The following is a 20,772-nucleotide window of genomic DNA, read 5'->3' on the forward strand; positions in this document are numbered from 1 at the left end:
CTATTCTAGCAGCATTTACACTAAGCTAAGCTCAGATCTGTTATCTTCTGGTTTGGTCCCTCCTGCAGTACTCAGTAGGATTTCACTGTGCAGGAGCAGAAACACTGGTGTAAATGTATAAACCATGTCATGCACGGGACAACCTGTACTGACTATTTTCCTGTGATAGGTGAAGATGCCCTGTCTCAGTCAGTGAGCAGTTACTAGAGCTGAGAGCCAAGGCAACACCCACACCATTACCACTCCCTGTTGGACAAAAACAATCATTCTCCTTTTTATTTCTATTTATTCTCTAGTTTTCAGTGACAAGGACTCCAGTTAAAATTAGTATGGACATCCAAGTGGGACTTCAAGTTTGTTTTGAAATATGAGAACTCTTTCCCAGGGCAGAATCACCTTATAAACACAGCCGAACGCGCCACTTCCGAGATGGTCCAGCACAGCATAGTCGCCTATGTACTTCAGTGGTGCTTTCTTCTGATTGATGCTCTCAATGTTCTCAGCAATTTGCTTCAGTTCATCTTCCTAACCACGTCATACAAGGGAAGTGGGTTGCTGTTATTTTATCCTGACCACAGAGCAGCCTGCCCAGAGTTTTACAACTCAAGACTTACCAATAGCAAATTCAACTGTGATACCAAGTCCTCATAGGCACTGATATCACGAACATAATGTCCTATGTCAATGAAGATCTCAAACAGGTCGGTGGGGAAAAGCCTACAGGGAAACACACACACACTTAATGTGGAGCTTGGGAACAGTGAGCCACTGCTTCCCTTCTGGATGCAGCTCACTCACCAGCTAACCCTAACAACCAATCTAACTTCACTAGGTTATCAGCAGAGTATGGAAATAATGTGCTCTGTCTTATCATGCAAAGTTACACTGTAGCTATATTTCCTGCAGAGCAAGCAAAGACAAAGAGCAATGTTCTAAAGACCCACTGAATAACACTGTGCTGTAGTTACCAGCTCTGTACTTGACACTTAGAAACGGGGAGGGGTGGATCTCACATTATTTGTTTCTATGACAATAAAAGACAATGCAGCTGAAACAGATTATGCCATGGCCTTGGTCTTGTTTGTAATCTATTTGGTGGTACACACACTAAGTGTATTCAAAGAGGATATTTGTTGGGTATTTACAAAGTATTTAGCACTTACATGAAGTCATTTATTACAGTTCTAAACTTAACCCCAGGATGTAAATATACTTTTAATTTTTAAATTATATGTTTTATAAAAAATAAAATACTAGTAATTGAAAAAATGGAGAGAATTATGCATTTCCAAATTACTGGCTTCAATGGCCTCTTAAAATGTTTGAGTCATTAAAATGGATGACCTTGGGCCATGAAATGAAAGTTTATAATAAATAATTTTCCTTTCTTTTCCGCTAAATTCAAATGTCACAGGAAAATAAAGCAACAATATAGAGTGAACCACACCTGCTCAACAGAAGATTTGTTCTGACATCCAGACTTCCTTCATCAATACAATTCTGGTACACAAGGTTGTGGACCTGGATTTTGTCCAAATGGTGTGCATGCCCTATATGTTTAATGTGTCTGCTTCCTAAGGCCTGTTTTTCCATACTCAACCCACCTCTGTCCCAGTCCTGGGTCCCAGCCTCTCAAGGGCACCTAAACAAACTCTTGGTTGGTAAGGGGAAATGACGAGACTAACTTTGGAACTTCTGAATGGTCAACAACAACTATGTATTTTGATTCAATCCATTCACAGTGTTGATACCCTTAGTTACAAGCAGAGCCTCAGCAGTTACATGGTTTGTGAGGGGCTGTGCTGATGCAGTCAGCTGTCACGTGGCCTGTGAGGTGGCTGCAAAAGCTGTTAAATCGGTGGAGTCTAAGAAGTCTAGAGAGACATGGCTTGCATGCAGCCATCCTCTTCCCACAGCCCCTCGTTAAGAGTGCGAAACCAGGCTGGCCCAACCAGAGTTTCGGTTTAATAATCACCCACGTCACTTCCAGCTCACACCTTTTACACCCACATCACTTCCAGATCATACCTTTTAAAGAGTGGCCTGTTCCTTTCCATACTGAAGAGAAACCTCAGGGCTCTGAATGCATAACACTAGGACAAAGAGAGGACACTTAGAGGGCAGCCCAGCAAATACAAACATTTCAGTGCAGAGTTACGGGAGCAGACGTTACAGAGGCTTCCCTGTGCGTGGCTGACCTACGCTGCAGGCCAAGCCCATAAACAGGAAAAGTAGCACCAACTCTGGGGTCCCTCTCCTGTCTACAGGGCTGGTGCTGCAACATGCTGGAGATGCGGCCCTGTTTACTCCACACTGGCCATTGATTCCTTTCTAGAAAGTACAAAATGAGCAGAGAGATAAGAAATAATAGTCCTCTGCCAAGGAAGCCATACAAAAACGACTTCCAGGAACTCAGGGTTCACTCTCTCTATTCATATGGTTTCTAACCACTAGAAACTACTGCACATAAAAACAGTAACAGGCACACTGGATTCAAATGTGACAGGTTGGTCTCCTGAATAAAAGCCCTAACCATTCTCCAAATAGAACAATGGACAGTTGATCTTCAGAAGGCTTGCAAAGAGGCCTGAGTGCTTTAACTGAGAAAAGCAATTTTCTGGGGCCAGCAAGATGCCTCAGTGGGTAAAGGCATTTGCTGTCAATCCTGAAGACCTGAGTTTGATCCCCAGGACCCACATGGTGACAAACTGTTCTTAGACATCCAATATTCTCCATGGCATGACTGCCTGTACACATAATCACACACAAGTAAACAAATGTAGTTAAATATTTTCATATGTAAAGAAAATAAACTTCTATTATTCTGCAAGGGAGAACAAGAGAGCAGAAGGAAAAAGAGGGGATGAGGTGGGAAGGAAGAGGAGTGGAGGCGAGAACACAGGGAGAAAAGAAATGGAGGGGGGTGCCCTGGCTAGTTTTGTGTCAACTTGACAAAAGCTAAAATCATCTGAAAGGAGGGACCCTCAATTGAGAAAATGCCTCCATAATAACCAACTGTAGGGCATTTCCTTCTTTAGTGATTGATGGCAGAGGTGTGGTACCATCCCTGGGCTGGTGGTCTTGGGTCCTATAAGAAAGCAGGCTGAGCAAATCGTGGGGAGCAAGCCAGTAAGCAGCACCCCGCCATGGCCTCTGCATCAGCTCCTGCCTCCAGGTTCCTGGCCCATCTGAGTTCCTGCGCTGATGCCTTTCCTTCCCAGTCTTCTTTTGGTCATGGTGTTTTACCACAGTAATGGAAACCCTAACGAGGATGGTGGGATTGGGCAGGGGCAGTAAACAGGTACACTTGTGACCCAGACCACCAGTGGGGTGATTATGGTCTTCTGGAAACCTGGGATCATTTCATAAAATTGATGATCTGAACATAGAATGCCCAAACAAAGCTGCCCAGAGTCTGACAGAAAACAAAGGGACATAAAGGAGCCTGGGGAAATGGTGGAGAACTGTACTCCTTGGAACCCTTTCTAGATGGAGTTCTAAAACCTGTCTTGGCTTACCAAAGCTCATGCTCATGACAACTCTGACTGACTGTGCTGTCCAAGGGCAGTGTCATGTATCTGAATACACTAGAGAAGCCCAGCTTTCCTATGTTCTCATAGTAGCTTTCCAAAACCCCTGCCTGGCTGCACATAGTAGTAACAAGAGGCTCTGAAAATTTGGCCATTATGCTAGATGACAAAATTAAAGCCCTTTTTAGAATGACCTTCCTTTTGAACACACACATAAAAACATGGAAAGTGTGCATAATTATGGGGAAGCATATGATATCTTCATGCACATGTGCGTTAGAAAGAATAATAAACTGCAACTCCACAAAACTGACCTTTGTCATTCTGGTGTCACTGGGAACACAGTCCCTAATGCTCACCCCCCCCCCGAAAAGCACAACATTCCTATATAAGTGTGCCTGCTCTTTGCCTTTGACATTCTGTTTTTAAGACACACAACCCAAGCCACTCAGCAGCCCGCCTGTCCCCAAGTACTCTCTAAATCCTCCACTTCTACCCTGCTAATAACACTCCCATGGAGCAGCTGTGCCCAAGGGCTCCCTGCCCCCTTTTAAATCCCTTCTCATCCATCAAAGTCCATTTCCTGGGATTTCCTCTTCAAAGACAAAATGTTGGTGACTGTGGTTCATGTTTAAAGATGACATCCACTTTTCCATTGTTGTTATATTCTGGTGTATGATGAAATCTCTTTTAAAAGTACAACCAACAGATGAACAAAGAAGTCATCGAATAAGCCACATAAGCCCTCCACACAAAGAGCTACTGATGGGCTTTCTGTGCTGTTTGGAGTCACTGGCTTCCACCCTGACTGACTCCATCACTGAGCACATTCCCTTCCAGCTAGAGCCCAATACTCAGCTAAACAATCCCCAAAAGTACACATTCTCTTATCAAAGGCTCCCCAGATTTCAATACCTTGAGATAAAAAGCAAAAGACAGGCTTGTTACCTGTAGGAGATTGGTTTTTGCTGCATTCTTTTGTTTACTTGGTAAAATTAATTTTGCTATCGTATATACACCATTTTCCTGGAAAAATAAAGAGGCCATGTATCAGTGACCTGTAGCAATACTACAGAGAGAGACAAGCATTCGGAAGCAGTAAAAGAGCCTTACAACAGCCGAAACAGACAGTAAGGACTAAAACTGTTCATGTAGTACTTTCAAATGCCAAAGACTACGGACAAGCTTAAGTTTTTCAAGGTAGAATTATATGATACTATTATGTACTAAACTACATAAATTTGAAATGATTTAAATATTACAAAAACAAAGAGAGGGAGAATATGAAGGGACAGGATAAAGGAATTCAAACACCTTTGTAGTGAAACTCTGGGCTGGAGTGATAGTGCACTCAGTGATGCACTGGCTACACAAGCGTGAAGACCCGAGTTCAGTCCCCAGAACCGAAGATAAAAAAAAAAATAGTAGTTAGCTGGCTGAGGTGGCTCACTTGTAATGCCAGTACTGAAAAGGCAGAGATAGGAGGCTCCCTGCAGACCACTGGCCAGCCAGTCTAGCCGCATCAGTGAGCCCTGTGCCAATGAAATACCCTGCCTCAGAAACAAGGCTGGGGTTGGGAAGCCAGTTTGGTAATTAAAAGCACACACTGCTCCTGCAGAGGACCAGAGCTTGGTCTCTGGCATTAATGTTGGTGATTCACAACCTGTAACTCCAACTCCAGGGGAACCAATGCCCTCTCTGGACTCTGAAGACACCTGCACTCTCATGGGCACAAACCACAAGCAGACATACACATACATGCATCATTTTTTATCTTAATTTAAAAAATAGTGGACATCTGATGAATGCTACCTCTGACCTACACACAAGCATGCATGCGTACCCACACACATGAATGATCAGACACATGAAAACACAGGTACATATATATTCCAAAACTACCAAATTCAAACTATAAAACATACTTCCTCCCTTTTTGTTTTTGATAATTAAATAATACACAGAGATTAATCATTTTAAAATAAGTATTTTTAAGAAAAGGAAAATGACAAAAACGGACAAACTGGATTAAAGAGATCCAGTTAATTGTGGAACAGCACTGTTTTAGACTGCTCTGACACATACACGGAGGTGAAAAAAGCCTGTGTCAGCTTTCTGCCGGCTGTGAGTATATGGCATCTCATCCACCTCCACGAATCTTACCACGTTAGCCATAGCCATCCTGGAGATTATTTTATAATTCTGTTTTATTCATTAGTACACTCACGAGAGGTGGAACCATGTCCCCCCTCTGGGAGCGAACCCCACCAGCCATGACAGCAGAAACTGTGCCCAACCTGGCTGTTCTTCCCACCCTAGCCCACCCCACCCCCGCCATGCTGCCTATGTATGGGCTTTATCTCACGCCACTGCCACCGTGCATTCTGAAGGTGATTCCGCAGCTGTTAGTCCTTTCCTCTGTAAAACTCAATACGATGGAGTTACCCCAAAAGAGCCCAAATGAACGGACCACAAGTGAGGCCAGGAAGAGTTACTGACATCAGCTCTTTCTGAGTTCTAGTCAGCTTCAGCTGTCAACTTGACACAGCCCAGTTACCTGAGGGAGTCTCAGTGGGGGATTACCTCACTCAGCCTAGCTTGTGGGTGTGCGGGGTTCATGCTTTTGATTGTTAGTCGATTTAGGTGGGTCCAGGTCACTGTGGGCATTGTCACCCAGAGTAAGTGGTTCTGGGCTATATAAGAAAACAGGTTGAGCACACACCAGAGGGAGCAAGTCGGTAAGCAGCACTCTCTCATGGCCTGTTTCCTTTCTTGCCTCAAGGTTCCCACCTTGAGTTCCTGCCCTGATTTCCCCAGGGACAGAGTGTGACCTGGAAGTGTATGTTAAATAGGCCCTGGCCTCTCAGAAGCTGCTTTTCATCAGTGTTTTATTATAACATGAAAGCAGACTAGAGCATAATACAACAAAGTTAACTAAGGACAAAAATATAAACTGAAATTCTATAAGATAAAGAAGAAATGTTAAAATTGTTTTTAAATTACATGATGGGTCCTCAAACCAATGTGCTGGAATACAAACTGCGACCCAAGGGCACTTGGTCCTGATGTTCTTACCTGGACCACTTGGTGGGCATTGGTGTCATTGAGAGCCAGTTCAGTGAGGGCAGCACAGCAAGCTAGGAGGGAAGGAATCAGACCTGTCATGATCTCCAGTGCCCAGCATGTGCCCAGCGTTTGCCAGAAATGCAATAAACTGTGGGTAAGTGAATCACTGCCCTCAGTACAGTCCCCAAATCCTGATGATCAGACTACGCCCTACAGTTTCGGAGCGGGTGACAGACTGCCAGTCATCGGGGACCCTGGGACACCGTTCCTCCTACTGAGCTACACGTTACGTTGAAGACGTCTACACATCCCATGTATTTCTCACATTATTTCACATGAGCAAAGCTAAAGCCTGGGGATCCTGAGGAACATGGCCAAGGACACATGGCCACCCCCTAGGTGGAGGGAATACTCGGACTCCACTAACTGCTTATCGTTCTTACTGAAATGTGAATGGGGTGATGTCAAGTAAGCCCATAGCATGTGTACAGCTCCAGAAGACTATCTATACGTACCCTAGGCACCCCATCAAGCAGAACACCTGGGGAATTGTAGCCCCCAAGCCTCTTCCATCCCTCTCTAAGCACTGACTATCCCTATAATCCCACTGTGATCACCACTAATTGCACCAGTCTGAGAACAGCCAGGCTACCAGGAACTCTGAGATGAGCTAGCATGGTGTACCAGGAACCTTTAAAAAGGCACCCAGCACAGCCTGTGTAGAGGTAGAGGCCTTCCTGAGTACACACAAACTTCAGAGGGAAGGAAGATCTAGTTCTCTGCCCTTGTGTGTCTGACAAAACTTCTCTTCAATTCTCCAGCTGCAAATCTCTGTGAACAAGCAAGCCTGTCTTGTGACCTTTGCCTTTCAGCTCTTGCCCTCCACCGCACATGTCCCTTGTCTCAGTGCCTCCCCATGGTCCACTGGCCTCCAGCACCCTCTGCTCCTTGCCAGGCTGTCCAGGGTCCAGACTGACCTGAAGCACCCACACTGCATGGCCACTCTACTAAGCCTGAAGGTCAGGCACCCTGACAGGTGCAAGCCGGAGGAAGCTCGACCAGGAAAAAAGGCTTATTCAGCTCAGCTTTCACTTCCCTTGAAAAGCTCACGCAGTTGCCTTCTCTCTCTTCTCCTTGGAGCTGGTCTGTGGAAGAAGACTCCCTGACCCCTCATGAGTGGGATGTTTGTATTCAATAGAATACTCTAAGATCAAGGAAACTGTAGGAAGCATGGTTGGGGCCCAGACCAAGCTGTGGGCTTTAGTCCAGCCTTAGCAGTGGTCTCATCTGTCGTTATCATTAACCTGCCTGTCCAATGCCACTACGGAGATGGCTCTGGCATCCATGCGGATTCACTGTTACACATTTGGAATCCTGCAGTTGGGTACACTCAACACCACTATACTAATGCTATAACACGGAATAACAACACAATAAAGAATGCAGAACTAAGTAACAAAACCCAGTCATGTAAGGCAGACACCTGCTTGGAGAGAGGCAGTATTTTCCTGTATTTCCCCAGGGCTTAACTCTTCTGATAGATGCAGCTGCTGGATCCGTCCTGCAGCATTTGCGCTGGATAGGCTGCCGATGGAGGAGCGATCAGAAACAAAATTCCTATCCCTGGAAAAGGAAAGTTACTGCTCAGACCACTTATTTATTTTCTTCTATACCTTAAACACAATGAAAAATCTCATAACGAGCCTGTATTTTATATAATAAACAAACAAACAAGTAAATAAACAGAAATCAGGTTGTGAGGTTTTCCATGTTCTTAATTGCTTCACCTGCAAACTCAGCTGGAGCCAAGTGTGGTGTTCAGTGTGAGATGAGAGGCGCTGCACTCCCCATGGCTGAACTCTTGGGGTGCTGCAGTCTGCGTGTGGGTGCATCTCAGCCAGGATTCCTGAGTTCCTCTTAGTGAAAGCCAGTCCTGCTGAATCTTCAAACTGCTTGCTCTTTGTCTCCCTACCTCAGGAGTCTCCATGAGCGTGGCTTGAAGCCCTGTCTTCACCCGGCCTTACCAGCTTCTTCTCTCTGTTCTCTCTTCTCTTTCCTCTGGCTGACAGCACCTTTTGAAAGCTTGCCCTCTGTTTTGCTGCTTCCGGGGCTGTCCTGGTCTTTAGGTCAGTCTTCAGGGCTGTGCTCATCACTCAACCCTCATATCCCATCTTGACTGTATGACTTCCTCCCTTCTACAGCTCAATTTCTCATCCTCAGCCACAGCTCACGAATCCATGCTCGGCAGTTGGTCTGCTACGTGCGGGGTGCACAGCTTCCCACCACAGACTCTGTCTGTTGTCTATTTTGTTCCCTTTGGTTGATATGGTTCCTTTATTTATTTATTTCTCATGACATCAGTTGTTTGGGTCTGTATGTTCCCACACATAACACAAATGGAATCTCCCTGTCTTCCCTCAGTGCTATCCAGGTCATTCTGTTCTTTCTGTCATGAGCTGGGGCAAGGAGCAGTTCCTTTGATGGTCTTATCTATGGACATAATTATCTTGGAATTCTCTGTAGTGATCAATGTGCCTGACAGGAATGTGCTTGCTGTTGGAGGCTGCAGGTGTACAGACCTCAATGGGTTTCCTGAAAACCAGCCTGTAACAGCCTGTTAACACTAGCACTGCCAGCCACCACGCGGCTCCTCCTCTAGCACCTGCCTCGGTGGCGGCCAGGTGCAGGCATAGATCCAAGCAGACTGTACGTACCCAGCTGGGAATAAGCCCTTCCAAATCACCTTAGCTACTTTAAACATCCAAAAAGAGTTGACATGTATCACCTTCTCAGGGATAAGTTTTCCAACACCATACATGGATGGAGTTGGAACATGAGTCTTTAGACACGAAAGAATTCCTTTCTATCAATTATATAAAACTTATGACTTGAGCTAATGAGGGGGAAATGCCTGTTATAATTAGTTTTAACTAATACTTCACTATTACAAAATTCCAGTCATCATTGAGAAAATAGCAACTATCCAAGGAAGACTACATCTACTATCTTCACCCTACAAGCACAAACAAAACAACTGTGCAATTGTTCTGACCAAGGGAATAGCCTATTATGTCACAGAACTGGTGAAATATTTATAATCTATACATCCAAGTAACTGAGGCTTTTATGAAGCTAGGAGGCTGTCAGCAGGCCACATACTTTCCCTTTGTTTTCACAGTGACAGAAATCATTAAGAAAGTTTATTGTTCATACATCCACAGTCTCTTCTAATGCTCTGAAATATTCCCACAGAGAAAATCCATAAAGGAATTGTATGTACAAAGTCTTAGTCATATCAATTTGATAATCTCTGGTGATGTTAAAATGGATAAGCCACTCTGGCTTAGAGCATAAATAAGCTCTATTGATGGACCAGGGATCAAGCATGCTGGTCTCTTTTGAGCAGAAATATCTACCTGTGACTCTGACTTAGCACACTTGGGGCTGAATTATGCCTTATAATAATATTCAGTAACAGAATATTCCCAAAGATGGCCTCAATATGTCTTACTACTCAATACTTCAAGATATTTAATTCATAAAATATAGTTACAATGCAATATATACCCAAGTGATTTCAATTTCAAGCTATTTTAACAAACCATCCCTTTCCATGCTGATGGGATAGAAGCTACTAGAAAGCAGGTATGGAGGTGTGGTGGTTTGAATGAAAATGACCCCCATCGGATCATAGGGAGTTGCACTATTTGAAATGATTAGGACATATGGCCTTGTTGGAGTAGCTGTGGTCTTGTTGGAGGAAGTGTGTCAATGGCCTGGGCTTTGGAGTTTCAAATGCTCAAGCCAGGCTCAGTGTCTTTCTCTCTCTTCCTGCTGCCTGCTGATCCAGCTGTAGAACTCTCAGCTCCTTCTCCAGCACCATGTCTGCCTGCATGTGACCATGCTTCCTGCTAAGATGATAATGGACTAAACCTCTGAACTGTAAGCCAGCCCAGTTAAATGTTTTCCTTTATAAGAGTTGCCATGGTCTTGATGTCTCTTCACAGCAATAGAACACTGACAAAGACAGGAACAGTTATACCTTTTATCCCATTTCTTGGAAGGTAGAGACAGGTGGATCTCTGTGAGTTCAAGGCAAACCTGGTCTAAATAGTGAGTTCCAGGACAGTCAGGCCTACATAGAGAGACCCTGTCTCAAAACACAGTAAGACAAACAAAAAAAGCTACTAGAATATTTTACTAATTTATAAGATCCAGGTCCCCACTTACCCTCGTAAAATATGAAGGAGCTGCTTGATGCCACCCCAGATACGGATTTCCACACTGGTCTCTGGGTCTTCACACACCTGGACCAGAATCCAGACGACACTCCACAGCAACTTCAGATGGTCAGAGTGGAGCAGACTGAGCAGGATGGGGATTCCCTCGTAGAGTTTCACCTGCTCCTTCACCTGGGGCTCAGCACAAAGCAGGCGCAGGAGCTCTGCTGTAAGTCTGGTGTGACAGAAGCAAGCATGAGAATCACCCCCACCCTGCATCAGTGACATCACATGACCAGAGCATCCACTGGGACACAGAATCCACACTTAAGCCATTCTTCTCACGCTGTGATCCTCGATCATGAGTGAGGGGTGGGACCCTCTGCCAGTCCCCTCTCTGTTAGATCATGGCCCACCACTTTAAGAGCAGATTCACCTCTCCTATGGTCTGTCTTGACCAACTCTCTGCTGACTTTGTCCCTATGACCTACTGTCCTAACAGGAATTCTTCATGCTCTACCTGGCTTGAGCTACAGACAAGCTCCCTATACCCTCTCCTCTCTTCTCTCTCTCTCTCTCCTCTCTCTCTTCTCTATCTCTCTCCTCTCCCTCTCTCTCTCCCCCTCTTACCCCAATTCATACACCATGCATCCATGATGGCAATCTCTCCTACTTTCATTTTAAGCTGATAATGTCTACCATGCTGTCCTACCTCACAGCAGCATCATATTGCCTGTGTCTGGTATGATGTACTACCGCTTTTAACACTCTTCCTCCTCAAAGCCAGGCCATGGCCAATGGTTATGTAGCCCTCTCTCTCCTTATAAAGCTCATTTTCTGCAGGGTAATTCCATGTCTGCTCCTTGCTGGAGCAGAGTATTCGCTTATGCCCTCTTTCTCCTAAACACTCCTCAGGGTTCACATTCCCACACTGCTCTGCAATTCCACTCCCAGAGGACTTCTCGACGCTCCTCTCCGTCCCAAGCCCCCCTCCCCTTCCAGCTCTGATGTTAAGAACACATGTTCTATGTGGACAAGCCTGTAATCCCAGCACTTAAAGAGGCAGACACAAGGATCGCAGAAAGACCAAGACCAGCCTAGGGAGAGCTGCTTATCAACCCATCTCAAACAACAACAACAACAAATGTGTCTTCTTTGGTAAGCAGCATGCTTTATCTTCTCAAACTTTCTACAAGAAACATTCTCTCTTTATTCTAAGTGCATCTCAACATGTAGATGTATTCCACTCCTACCCTGCTTCCACGTGTGCTATCAGAATATAAATGTGCTTAAAGTCTTTTTGGGAATTCACATCATGTTCATGGGAAAATCCGCAAAATGCATCCTAAAAACCTCAAGGACCCAGGGAGTTCTCCCTGCCTGTCCCAACCTCACACTGCATGCTCGGATCTTACTCAACTGTGGTAGGGTCTGGCACCTTGTCTCTTGAGTGAGTTCTTGAGAGAGGAATTTCAAAAATGTCACTGCAAATATCAGATCGCCATCAGTTAGGATTTCTATACTCTTGGGTTTTTATAAAATTGTGGTTTAAATGCCAAACAATACACATTTACAAACCTAAGAACACCTAATCCACTGTACAGAGTCTTCCTTTAGAGCAATGCTCTGCTGAAGCAGAAAGGAATCCATTTTGTTCTAGAATCTGCTGTGAGTTACAATGTGACCACAATGTGAGTCAGTCAACATCTTAGCTCACTTGCTTAACACAATGGCTTTCAGCAACTTCATTTATTCCACACATTAATCTAAGATTATGAGAGAGAGAGAGAGAGAGAGAGAGAGAGAGAGAAGGAGAGAACTTAAAATTTCTTCCCCTAAACTTTTTATTTAGACAAATGCAACAACAAAATTAATAATGATGCAATCATAAAATTATGACTGGATTCTATGTACCTCTTTCCCCTAGTGTCCTCATATTGTCTTAAATGGAAAAGAACTGCCAAGCTGACTCATGATATTCAATTAACAATATAGATGACATAATTAAAAAGTATTTTTGTCACAAATGAAACAGCTTTTAAGGGAGAGGAGAGAAAGAGAGCAATATTCTGGAGCCAAATTTGAGTAACCATGTCAGGAGATCATAGATTGAAGTTACTACAAGTTCCATGTTCCACTGTGGAAGCATTTTCATGAGGATCAGACCCTACCTTTTAGAAAGTAAGTCATATTCATGCAGAATCATCAAGAGGTTTTCTACTATGTTGAGTTCACTGATCTTCTCCCTACACTCTGGACTACAAATGCAAAATTATTAGTAGTTACTAGAAACATATTTGACTACAGCCACATTTTTCTGTCCTAGTGGTCAGGGCAGCTCATGTGGTGGTTTGAGAATGGCTCCCACAGGCATAGGTTTGACTAATTGGGCCCTAGTTGGTGGAACTGTTTAGGAAGGATTAGGAGATGTTGCCTGTCACTGGGTGCAGGTTTTGAGGTTTCAAAAGACTCAGGCAATCCTGTTAACTCTTTCTGCCTCATGGTTGTGTCTCAAGATATAAGCTCCCAGCTACTGCTCCAGCACCATGCCTGCCTACCTGCAGCCATGCTCCCTACCATAATGGTCATGGATGCACCCTCTGAAACTGTAAGCCCCAAATAAATTTTTTCTTCTATCACAGCAATAGAAAAGTAACTTAGACACCTTGTAAGGAGTTGTGAGGTAAGAACGCAGAGAAACTAGGAATCGTATACTGTTCACAAAAACATAATGATCTACTCATTGACATAAAAGCATATTTATAGCTCTATCATTTAAAATAATGACACTATAAAAGGACAGGTTTTCAAAGCCAAATTTTATCATTGAAAATGTCCTATATATTACAGGGGATATATAGGTGAGAATGAAGAAAGGAGTTCTGGGAGATTCAGCTGGCATAGGAATGCAGTTGTTCTAAAGGCCCACGGAAGGGAAACCATCGGTCATGCTCCCTCAAACACCAGATGGCACCTGAGAGCAAGTGGGATGCCCCGCTGTAGGGCCTTCCTTTCTAGCCAGGGGACTCTTCCCCATACCCTGTTTCCCATGTGCCTCCACTCCAGGCTTTAACTGAGCAGACAACAGAACAGCCTGTGTATTTGTATCTCTCCCACCTCTGCTTCCCTAGTAGCCACACTTACCTCTCTGCTAAGCTAGCTAGGGCCAGAAGAGTACCCAACAGGACATTAGTATCTCGGGCACCAAGCAGATTCACTAATGTCTGAAATGAAAGAGAAAACACAATTACAGAAGTCTTAGGAGCTTCTTGAATGGTGCACTGTCCCTAAAGATCACAGACACTGACTCTTTGCTATTTTTTTCTGGATTCTCTTCTTTTGCTCAATTAAAAAATATATGTACACAAGTGGGAAATGTATATATGATTTCATAATTACTTATTTATTTTCTTCCTAATGTTACCAACTAAAGTGGTATTGAGTATCTTTATAAACCAGTGGTTCTCAATTTCCCTAATGCTGAGACCCTTGATTACAGTTCCTCTTGTTGTAGTGACCCTCAACCACAAAATTATGTCATTGCTATTTCATAACTGTAATTTTGATTCTATTATGAATTATGGTGTAAATATCTGATATGCAAGATATCTGATATTCGACCCCTGTGAAAGAGTTGTTCGACCCCCTCAAGGGAGTTGGGATCCACAGGTTGAGAATCACTGTAAAACATATCTTTTTTATCACTAGGGCCAAATTGTTTAATACCTCATGGCTTTCCTTAGAGAATAATGCAGTCCCTGAATCCTCATTGGTGTAAATTCTCTTCCTCCCAGGTTTTCAGAATGCAGACCCCTCCCATCCCCCAGAACATTCTTGCCCCACAGCTCCAGTCAGAGCTGCAGTGTGGGAAGTGGCTGCTGGGATGGAGCTCTGTTCCATCACACGGCACCCTTTACACTCCTTCCATGACGCTATCGTCTTTCTCCAGGTCCTTGCTCCTCCCCACCAGCGCCTGACGTGTTTCACAAACTTCAATCCCAGAAACAGCATTTTCAAAATTTTTGCCAAGCCGACTTAACAACTTAATGTTACTTTTCTGTCAGATCTTAAGCAACAGCAGCGAAATGGCTGTCGGTTGAGAAAACTGCTGTGCACCACCTAGATTCAACCCCTAGACCATAAGCAGTGTATGTTAACGTATTTCAGGCAATCATGCTCTGATACATACAACTGCTTCCTGGATAGGAAGACTCAACAAGTTATTGAAATCTGCTCTACATAGCTGCTGCTAAATAGTAGAATAATTTACTTTAAGGTACATGCCTGTGTGCCTGTGCCTGTGCGTGTGTGTGTGTGTGTGTGTGTGTGTGTGTGTGTGTGTGTGTGTCCATGAGTGCACATGTGCAGGTGTGTGTGGTGTTGCGGGAAATGCAGAGCCCAGGACCCCAGGCATATTGAGCGAATGCTCTTTCTCTGAGTCACATCTCCTTCCCCTCAAAGTAAATCCTTGACCCATAAGCTTGTAACACTATGCCACCTTGAGAGTCTGCATCATGTGAAATTGCTGTATCCAATTATCTGTGACTTACAGACAATGGTGATTTCATGATTCTAACTAATAAAACCCTACAAGACAGATGGGCTTTGTTTATATGTAAACGTATATGTCTTTTATTGGATGACTTTCATCTGTTTATTTGTAAATAAACAGCAAACAACTCCATTCTCTTTACAACATTAATGCACTCAGCTTGCATTATATGGAATGAAAAAAAAATAAAATCCATCATGCACTGTGCCAGCTATTTATTCCTTATGTTCGTAAAGAAAATAAGGAGATGAGAAGTCATCATTTTAGGCTGGGTGAACAGTGTTATGACATAATGATGTGTAGCTTGACCCTCAGGCTGTGAACTTGGGCATGCGAACTGATGCCACACAGAGGAGTGTGGCCCTCAAGAGCCAGCTCTTCGGGAGCCCACTCACCTTGTGGGCTCCGCTCGCAGTGACCCATTCTCTTTGGTCCTTCACAGCAGCAAGTTTTTGAAAAATATCTGTTAAAGAAAGAAATCATTCAGAGGGAGATCCAGCAGTCATGAAACCCCAGGTCCTCAAATGTGATGGGAAAGTAGAGAAAGGAAAAACAGAAACACAGACCCACAAAAGGAACAGTGGAGGACAGGGCGTACCTTTCAACTCTAGGAACTACCCACAAGCTCAACTAGTATTATAAATATGAAAATATCACAAAAGCAAATCCCCTTGTATTTAAAGTTAAACAGGCTCCTGAACCTTTTTACAAGTTCAAGGCCTTGTACCTAAGAGGCCTTGCTCATAAATATCCCAGCTCGTGAAGAGAAGGGAGGTCAGCCAGGACATGAAACCCGGGAAGGTTCCTGCACTGAGAGAGCTGCCCTTAAAGTAACTTTCTGGGCCTGGCATCTCCCCTGCACATGAGAGCCAGTGTATGCCCAGCCAGCAAGCACAGGAAAGCAGTCTGTCCACACAAAGACAAAGGGCTTGAGCTGGCACCCTGAACAGCAGGAAGCCTGTGGCTTGCCACACCTAGAGGGACTGGAAGGGAGGGGGGAGAGAGAGGAAAGAGGAAGGTGGGGATGCAGGAGCTCTAAGGTGGAGAGGGGTGGGCAGAGGGGAAGTAAGGCAAGAGGTGGGAAGAGAAACTGGCCAAGCTTCCCACGGAAGCCACATGAATGACTAAGATGCCCCACACCCAGGCCACAGCTTCCACGCTGCTCTCCAGGTGAGGTTCTCAGTTTTCTTTTTCAGGCTCTGGATAGTCCAAATTCTCTGAGCTAGACATAATTATTACACAAATTTTAGGAGCAAAAAAAGAAAAAACCCTAAAATCTGACATTTTCACAGAAATTAAAAGGTAGAACTCTTCACCAGATGTGGCTTATATGGAAGATTTGTTTCCTGAAACAAATGTTCTTGCCAAAGGAAGAGCTGCCCTGGGAAGGTTTGAGGACCTGTGCTATGGAATCCATCCGCTGGCACAAATGCACACACCATGTGAGTGGAATACCAGGAAGCACAGCAGGTGCCCTTTCTCCTGATGCGAACATCACACTCCATTCCCAGCAAGTCCACAGAATTAGCTGTGTCCCTGGCAACCATGCTTACACGTCATGTTGACCAGCTTGTCCACACAGTGTTGCTCCTCTGCGTAGCCCAGGTATTCGTTGGCCACGATCTCCATGTACTGTTTGAAAGACCAACCCAACAAGCCGGTCAGAAAGCTGGCACCAAAAGTACACAGGAAACAGAGTGCAGGGCTTAAGAGGAGCCCCAGATGGCACAAGAGGGAATCCAACCGCTGCTCAGTACTCGCGGGGCCTGTTGTACTCAAGGGCAGGATACTGGGTTTAGTGCTTCCCAAGTTTTTCCTGAATGCCCAAAAAGTTGAAGGAATTCTGAAAGCCTTCAAAATCCCAAAATGACTTGTAACTGAATAAATTCATGGTGTGCTTCATGTAAGATATACATGGTAATTCGATTCTTTGATTTTCCTTGCAGTGAAATGTTTGTAACATACTATATATACCAATATTTTATAATATCTCAAATTATATTTAACCAGCATACATACAAAAATTAGTAATGGGAATGAAATAAGATATATGATAACTCCTTCCTGTCAATAACTAAGAAACAGACTCAGAGAAACACACATAATAAGAGAGCAAGAGTGATAGGTAAGTGATAAGATCCTTTACAACATATGGAAGTTCACTTTGTTCAATGAAGGTGAATCTCCAGTTAAACTTCTTTTTAAAAACTGAACAAGGATCACCTTCTCAGGATCCATTGCTAATCTGACTGTGTTCAATTGTCATAGGTTGAAGCAGATGATTCAGGAGTTCTAGTCCAGCCTGGGCTACAAGGTGAGATTATTGCTCATATAAGGATAAACAAGCAAATAAAATAAAAATAGCAGAGTGAGTATAAACCTGTTATTTAGCTAGTAGAGGGGGCTGAGACAAGAAGACTGCAAGTTTGCAGCAACCTGGGTTTCATAGTGAGATCGATCACAAAAGTCAACAAAAGTCAACATACCATAGCTTTTGTGAGACTGGGCCATTCAGAAACTGTTTTCTCTCTTGATAAGCCTGAGTTGCTGAGTAGTTAGTTGCTCAGCACATATACACCCGTCTATCATTCCTCATAATATAATTTAAGATACTACAAGACACGAGGCTAATAAAGTAGTTTATTATAAAATTCTTTTTCATGCAAAAAAATAAACCCTAAAATCAAGGTTATTCCTTGTATTATCATCAACTTATGAATACTTAATCAAGAGTGGGTGTTTTATGTGGGAAAAACATAATGACACCATACTTCTTCACATCATGAGAAGTGACTGGACAGGCAATGCATATCATGATGACAATAGTCTTTCTTGTCATCATTAGCTAAAGACATTCAACTTTAAAAGTTTTTTAACTTAGTTAAAATGCTGCAAATTTAAAAATGAAACCTTTTACAACAATTTTTTTATTTGTACCAGCTGGGTAAATGAGGCCAATTAGCAAGAACAAAGTATTTTCCATCACTCTCTGCCTGGGAGTGTCATGTCTCAGAGCCACAGTTACCAACCCCATCTGCTTCTGCCTGGCAGGCAGCAGACACCAACATGCCTTTGTTGGCTGCTTTGAGCATTAGCAGCTCCTGACTTGAGCTCCAATACAAGCAATCCCCTTTGTTTCTTTTGAAGACAAGCCAGGGAAGCATCCTAATCCCTCAGCTACTACACTTACCTCCAACCTGAGTATATTAAGGGTGAATATTTAGAGAGAACCAGGCACCAAGCCCACCATTGCGTGATTATTTAATCCTTATCCAGAAATTAACCCAGAATGTAAAGGCAAGAGCAGCTTCCAGAGAAGCAATCTTACCTGGGCTAGGTCTTCAATCCCACCCAATTTATGGAGTATTTCCTAATAAAATAAAAGCAATAGATAGAGCATGTTAGAGGAGATGAGGTACATATTTTACAAGTGACTCCATTACTAAGTTGTATGATTTATTATTGTTTCTTCAAGTTCCACATTCTCACATAAACACAGAATATTTAGTATTTGTCATTTTATACTTAAGATAAATTGCTAATGAATATAAAATTGTGTTTGCTGAGATTTAAAAAAAAACTAAACAAACAAAAAACATTTGGTCATGACTGGAGCCTGCCTCCCATTTCTCATTCTCTGTACTTCTTCCTACCACCAGAAAAAAAAAAAAGTAGACTTGGGAAATGCCCAAGGCTAAAAATATGAACTTGTGGACAAAAAGCAGCAGCAGCAAATGGTGAGCAGCAAAGTGAAGAGCTCAGGCACTACAGGCCACGATGGTGACGAGGAAGAGAACATTCTGGAGAAGCCAAGATTTAAAAATAGAATGGAGTAAACAGCACTCAGGTGCTAGGGAAGAGGAAGGTGTCTGCAGAGCAGCAAAGCCACAAGACAATGTGGTGCTGTTGTGCCCTCCTGCCCGGTGGTCAAGAAACATCACCTCCCATCACCACCTTTTATCATCATCTCTAATGTAAGTACAGCTTGGAGGCTTTTAAGATCTGCTCCTGCCTCTGACAAGCAATGTGTTGGAGATTCCTATAATCAGTTTAGCTGAGCATTTATCCTGTGGGGGACCCCACCTAGCCTTAAAAATCCAACTTAAATCCTCTAATTACAAATAATTCTAAATAACTATACCTTTAAAAATGGCTTCTCTGTTCTTTCCTGGCTTTGTTGTGGTTGAGAAGCTCCATTAAACATTCACCTAAGCCTCAGAACATTAGCAGCCAAGTCTATAAACCATGTCAGTCAAGGAGGGAGGCCCAGCAGCGCATGGCTGGCTGGCTAACTGTCTTCCGAAGCAAAATTGGTACATTAAGTTCCGTGTGTAAGTGAGGCAGTACACAGACATGACAGAAGGAAGCGGACTGGGTGGAGAATCTGATGCTTTAAGAAATGGAGGTGTGGGGCTGCAAGATGAGGCACCTGCTGCCAGGCCTGATGACCGGAGCTCCATCCTAGCGACTCACATGGTGGATGGAGAGAATCACTTCCCATAAGCTGTCCTCTGACCACCACATGTGTCCTGTTACATAACACACACACACACACACACACACACACACACACACACACACACACAGAGTAAATAAATAGGAATGAAATTTTTAAAAACTGAAAAGATAAACTGCAGTCGTAAATGTGAGAAGACCTGAATAGCTGGACCAAGAAAGGAATGCTTTCAGGTATTCAGGTATGATTGATATATATAGGTAGAAGAGAGAGAAAACCTGGCTAGCAGAAGGGTCATTACTTCTGCAAGAAGGAAGGACAGCTGCACAAAAATCCAAATATTTCTAATAACAAAGAAGAGAGGAGAAGGCGGCTCCCACCAGAGTGGCTTGGGGCTCCTCTTAGAGCTCATGATGCAGTTTTGTAAGGACTCGGGCAGGAGGAGTGGGCATGGAGTGGAGAGGGTCTGGAGCTGCACTCCAGACCCGCACACGGACAGGAGGGGAGCCAAGCGCAGTGATGGCGAAGCCTTGCTGACATTTGCCGGAGGATGGTGCAGTAATCCCCACCACGGCCTTGTGTCTGTGGCCAAGAATTCTTGGCAACTCAAAGCATTATACAACTGGCAGAGCCCACGCTCTTCTGGTCAGGCCGGGAGAATCCCCTTCTATGGAAAGACTGTCAACCAGGGATGCGGACATAGTGTGTGTCAAAGTGCCATAAACAGAGTAGTCACTGCGTTCCGTTCCTTGCTTTAAGGGGGAGTGTGATCTACCTTCTGCCAATCAATCAAAGGCAACATAAAAAAGGCCATACTTTAAAAGCAAATCAGCAGTCACCAATTTTCTCAGCAAACAAGGTATGCTGAGGTAAACCTTTTGTTGACCTCTTGTAAGCCTGAGAACGAGCTGTTCCTCCTTGAATACTCTTGAATACTCTGCATGTAGG

General features: G+C 43.8%; 1 protein-coding gene across 5 annotated transcripts in view; it reads right to left on the reverse strand.

Annotated features, from left to right (window-relative positions):
- Nek10 (NIMA related kinase 10) overlaps positions 1-20,772 on the reverse strand; it is a 201,288-nt gene that overhangs the window by 149,482 nt on the left and 31,034 nt on the right. For 4 of the 5 annotated variants that reach the window (XM_015994002.3, XM_042284371.2, XM_076544479.1 and 1 more), the window contains 12 exons: positions 18,697-18,738; positions 16,922-17,000; positions 15,764-15,831; positions 13,961-14,040; positions 12,988-13,074; positions 10,827-11,051; positions 8,080-8,219; positions 6,606-6,667; positions 4,479-4,556; positions 2,029-2,093; positions 615-717; positions 397-525 (listed from right to left, as the gene is read on the reverse strand). In XM_015994002.3, coding sequence (XP_015849488.1) covers positions 397-525; positions 615-717; positions 2,029-2,093; positions 4,479-4,556; positions 6,606-6,667; positions 8,080-8,219; positions 10,827-11,051; positions 12,988-13,074; positions 13,961-14,040; positions 15,764-15,831; positions 16,922-17,000; positions 18,697-18,738 — 1,158 coding nt within the window. Of the gene's footprint in view, positions 1-396; positions 526-614; positions 718-2,028; positions 2,094-4,478; positions 4,557-6,113; positions 6,288-6,605; positions 6,668-8,079; positions 8,220-10,826; positions 11,052-12,987; positions 13,075-13,960; positions 14,041-15,763; positions 15,832-16,921; positions 17,001-18,696; positions 18,739-20,772 lie in introns of those variants that run through there. The other variant, XM_076544481.1, reaches the window with a different exon arrangement.

The sequence above is a fragment of the Peromyscus maniculatus genome, chromosome 9 (assembly GCF_049852395.1).
Source record: "Peromyscus maniculatus bairdii isolate BWxNUB_F1_BW_parent chromosome 9, HU_Pman_BW_mat_3.1, whole genome shotgun sequence".
Lineage (NCBI taxonomy): Eukaryota > Metazoa > Chordata > Mammalia > Rodentia > Cricetidae > Peromyscus > Peromyscus maniculatus.